This window comes from Xenopus laevis, chromosome 8S (genome assembly GCF_017654675.1).
Source record: "Xenopus laevis strain J_2021 chromosome 8S, Xenopus_laevis_v10.1, whole genome shotgun sequence".
Lineage (NCBI taxonomy): Eukaryota > Metazoa > Chordata > Amphibia > Anura > Pipidae > Xenopus > Xenopus laevis.
In genome coordinates, this window is record NC_054386.1 from 39,445,421 (window position 1) to 39,450,612 (window position 5,192).

General features: G+C 41.0%; 1 protein-coding gene across 1 annotated transcript; it reads left to right on the top strand.

Moving 5' to 3' along the window:
- Positions 1-4,500, top strand: LOC121397704 (protein spinster homolog 1-like). The gene is made up of 9 exons (XM_041574928.1): positions 1-410; positions 508-577; positions 780-955; positions 1,040-1,192; positions 1,812-2,001; positions 2,300-2,365; positions 2,576-2,674; positions 2,850-3,031; positions 3,464-4,500. Exons 1-9 carry the CDS (start codon positions 382-384, stop codon positions 3,864-3,866), a joined length of 1,368 nt encoding a protein of 455 aa, XP_041430862.1. The 5' UTR covers positions 1-381; the 3' UTR covers positions 3,867-4,500.
- The last annotated feature ends 692 nt before the right edge of the window (positions 4,501-5,192 follow it).

Genomic DNA, 5,192 nt, shown 5'->3' on the forward strand with positions numbered 1-5,192 from the left:
ACCATCTGGCCCTGGACCTTTGTTAATCTTAACCTGTTCAAGTCTCTTTTGAATTTCTTCTTGTGTGAACCATGCTCATGTGTCTGGGAGTAACGTATTGGACTCTGTTTGTTGCGAGCTGTTCCGTAATTCCCCAGGAGGTAAGAGTCGATGTATTGGATGGTCAATGAGATTTCACTTCGCGTATAACCTGTACTCAGTAATATTAATTCTTCATGAATCCTAACTTATAAAAAATTGTACCCTCTTATCCTTTTGTGGGGTTGGACCATCCCTTTTATACGGAGTGCCGTGGCCGCAATAGAAAGTTTTTTTGCAGGCATTTCCCTGACCCTGATTGATGACCTGTGCCCACCTGAAAATCGACGAGGGACTTTATGCATGTTTAACAGTTTCAGCTATATAATGGGGTAAGCTGCAAGTTGTACCTGGATTCCTGCTACATTCCTGTTGGTTTGTGTGTGGATTCTGTTATATTAACCCTGAATCTCCTTGGTTCTGTTACAGTGCCTTTGGGATCGTTGTGGGAGCAATTGTGCCAGTCTACTTAGGCTCAAACTGGCGTCATGCACTGCAGGTAAGGAAAATTCAACCGGGTACCATTAATTATATTGGGGTGATGGGAAGATACAATTGAATATTGGCTAAACATTAAGAGACAAATAAAACAGTGGTTGTTGTGAGATATTAGCCTTTTATTAACAGTTTAGTTGATTGGATACTCTACATAAAAAGAGATACATGGCTGGGTACTTAACTGCTGTTTTCTTTGGACACAGACAGTTGCAGGCTTGGGATTAGTGTGCCTAGTGTTGCTAATCTGTTTCATGAAGGAACCACCTAGATGCTACACTGAGGACCACAGTGATGACCCTCAGATGCAGATCCTCAGTTTCCAATATATTTGGAAGTTGACCTCCTCCTTCTTCAAAAATCTGAGGATGCTATTTAAAATGTGAGTATTATTTATGATAAATAACAATCAAATGGAAAATTGCAGAAGATGTATATATTACTAATCCCTCTCCTCCACTTTCAGACGGACCTTTGTTTTTCTCACCTTCGCTTCATGGTCCGTGACGTTCATTAATGAAGCCATGTTTGCCCTTGTTCCTGATTTCCTGAACCAAACCAGGGCCGTGACAAGCAGTTTGTTTCCCTGTCTGTTGCCAGATTGTTACTACAGCGACTTGTAAGTCTCCAGAACTTGTACATATTTAGGGGCAGATTTATCAAGGGTCGAATTTAGAGTTCATGGGAGTTTTATTAAACTCCCATAAACTCCCAAGAACTCAAAATTCGACCCGCAAACTTAAATTCAATTCAAATCGAATCGTTTTGAATCGAATCTAATTCGATTCATGTTTTTTTACTAAAAACAACTCCATTTTCAGGAAGGCTGCAAAAAACTCCAAATTTATCCCAGGACGTTCCCCATAGGTTAAAACAGCAATTCGGCAGGTTTAAGGTGGCAAATAGTCTAATTCAAAGTATTAAAGGGCCAGCACATGATACATTTCTATAATCAAATTAGAATTTTTTTTTAAAACTCGAATCAAATTTTAACTATTCCCTAGTCAAATTTCACTTTCACTTCGACCATTGATAAATCTGCCCCTAAATGTGTGTTTACCAGTCCCATTATGAACAAGCCTTGCTATGGTTTAGCAGATAGCCTTTAACAAGTGCACTGTATTGTTTAGGATGTATATTAAATTGTTTCAGTTCAGGATCTGAGAAGTTATTATTAGAGGTACATTATACAGTTTGAACAATATAATAAACATTCTTGTCTCTTTGTCTCCTTCTAGCATGATCTATGGTTTGATTAAATACATGGCTGACATAGTGGGGATACAAATAGGAATGGTGATCATCACTCGGTGGTTCAAGATGTGTCCATTCGCTGATCGACTGGTATCTGGTTTAGGACTTTTGGCCTCTGGATCTTTCATATGCATCTTCCTTTTCAGTGTAGAAATCAGCTTTACCCTTGCCTATGTGAGTTATATCCATTGAATTTAAACACAATAATGTTTGTACTCCCAATATCATGGGATGTTGAGATTGAGAGAAGGTGATAGCATGAAGCTAATTAACTTAGATTAGAAATAGATTATTTTTATGGCCCCAGTTCTACATGAATGGTTTAAAATATTACTAACACTCGAGGATAAGTGATTTGAGAGCCAACCTTAGAGATGACATCAACATTGGCACCAATAATTGTATTAAATTATTCCATTTAGATGTGGGTTCATTTTATATTTTTATCTCACCACCCTACTCTCTCCTACAGGGGTTCATCTTTGTAGGTGGCGTTCTACTGAATATAAACCAGGCTGTAGCTACTGACATGATACTGGTAAATATATCTCTTGAAGAACTTTTTCCTTTCATATCCTGGTTTACCCACAGACAGAATCAGTGTTTGGGTCCTAAACATCGGGTTTATATGCTTTTTTATTGATAACGTAAACCCATGTTGGACACCAATAAGCGCAAGATATGATATCAAATAATAATAATGGCAGTGGCCTCTTCCCTGATAATCCCTTCTTTTCTCTCTTGCCAGTCGGTAGTAATGCCAAATTCCCGTGGCACAGCAATAGCCTTGCAGGGTTTTATAGCACAGTTAGGAGGAGGGGTATTTGCCCCATTTATCATTGAGAAGGTAAGTGCATTTGATTCCCCTTAAGATTTTAAACTCTAGCAAACCCAACCTTTTAGCTTTATATCTGAGCCACTGTAAATGGTTTGTTATCATAGTGTCTCTCTGCTGTGCAGTCCTGTGTAATATGTCACCACTTTATAAACATGCAACAATTAACTTCTATGTCTTTTATCAGATTTCTGAGGTGATCCAGATGTGGCAACCAGAAACCAGCCCATTGCACTGCTTGCAACATGCCTTGATAATATTGACATTTCTGGCAGTGATTGGAGGATGCTTCTTCCTCTGTACAATCTTTTATGAAGAGGATCGGAAAGTAGTTGAACAGGCCCGCACCCCAAGCCCACCACCTGAATTGTGAGTACACAGTATAGGTTAATTAATGCACAATGGATTATAGGAAAGAATGAGATTTGTATGACGTATAGATGACAATGTAGAGACTGGAAGGCAGTGTTCGGTAGTATAAATTCCATGAAGGATACCATGAAGGTAGCAGAGGGTGATTGGTAGTAAAAAGGGCTGTTTATGTTGGGGTCTGTGTGGAGCTATTCCTGTCAACTACCTCAAATTTCCAAATCAAAAAGTTGTCTATCACAGTAAAAAAATAAATAGAGGAGCTTATTGAGGATAAGCAGAAGAATGGGAATATTGGGTTATGCCAACACCAGCAAAAATGTATGACTTGGAGTGTTTGTAGGTAAATATACAGAGGTAGAGTTACAGGATGGAAGTATAAATCTCAAAGATTTTACTTTTTGCTTCTTTATTTTTCCACTGACAACTCAGGAACCTACAGGACATACTGGTGTACGACTCTGAAGATCCTGGATATGCTGCTCAGCCTTCTCTAGAATTGGCTCCTGAGTCTCCAGATTCTGCTGCAGAACTACCTGCTCAGCCCCCAGATCTTGATACATGCAGGTTCTGCTGCTTTCCCTTTCTAGGACTGGCTCCTAAGCTTTCAGATCCTTCTCCAGAGATACCTGCTCAGCCTCCAGATCCTTCTCTAGGACTGGCTCCCGAGCCTCCAGATCCTGCTCCAGAACTACCTGCTCAGCCTCCAGATCCTTCTGTAGGACTGGCTCCCGAGCCTCCAGATCCTGCTACAGAACTACCTGCTGAGCCTCCAGATCCTGATACATGCAGGTCCTGCTGCTTTCGCTTTCCCTTTCCTAGGACTGGCTCCTGAGCTTCCAGATCCTGCTCCAGAACTACCTTCATTAATGAAGCCATGTTTGCCGTTGTTAATGATTTCCTGAACCGAACCAGGGCTGTGACAAGCAGTTTATTTCCCTGTCTGTTGTCAGATTGTTACTACAGCGACTTGTAAGTCTCCAGAACTTGTACATATTTAGGGCCAGATTTATCAAGGGTCGAATTTAAAATTCATGGGAATGGGAAACACATGAGGGAAACGAGGTGGGTGGAGAACAGGGAGGAGAAAACTATAGACAGGGAGAACACCTGAACATATAGCATAGGAACCAGAGCCAGCCCTAAGAGCCTCCAGTGGCTCATGGAGTAAGTGCAGCACACAGGGTTCAAGTCCCGGGCTGGTCCTTACATAACCCCCCCCCACTTGAGGATCGACCACCGGGCAATCCCAAAGTCGAATGCCCCCCCATACTTTTTAGTCCAATAAGTGGAACACTACTAGGACCCGGAATGGGGGCATCAAAAGGAACAGAAACCACTTCGCAAGAGTCATGAACCACCTCTCCAGGATCAGGGACCAGAGCAGAAACATCACAGGCACCCATTACAGGTGGCGAACCAGGAGGCACCCATTCTGATTAGAAGAAAAGAGGTTCCACCTAAATATTCGGAAGGGGTTTTTTACAGTGAGAGCTGTGAAGATGTGAAATTCTCTCCCTGAACCAGTTGTACTGGCTGATACATTAGATAGCTTTAAGAAGGGGTTGGATGGTGTTTAGCAAGTGAGAGAATACAGGGTTATGGAAGATAGCTCATAGTACAAGTTGATCCAGGGACTAGTCCGATTGCCATTTTGGAGTCAGGAAGGAATTTTTCCCCCTCTGAGGCAAATTGGAGAGGCTTCAGATGGGTTTTTTTTGCCTTCCTCTGGATCAACTGCTAGTTAGGCAGGTTAAAAAAAGTAAAAAGGTTGAACGTGATGGACGTGTGTCTTTTTTCAACCTAACTTACTATGACAGGATCTGTTAAAAGGAAATTTGCTGGAAATTAAAAATTGTGTAAAAAAAAAATAAAGTATTCATTGCACAGATACTTCATTATGTTTTTTGTCAATCATTTTAAGGAACAGTAACACCAAAAAATGAAAGTGTTTTAAAGGAATGTCAATATAGTGTACTTTTGCCCTGCACTGGTAAAACTGGTGTACTTGCTTCAGAAACACCACTACAGTGTATATAAACAAGCTGCTGTGTAGCCATGGGGGCAGCCATCCAAGCACAGGATACACTGTAGATAGCAGATAAGTACTACTATAGTTTATATAAACAAGCTGCTGTGTAGCCATGGGGGCAGCCATTCA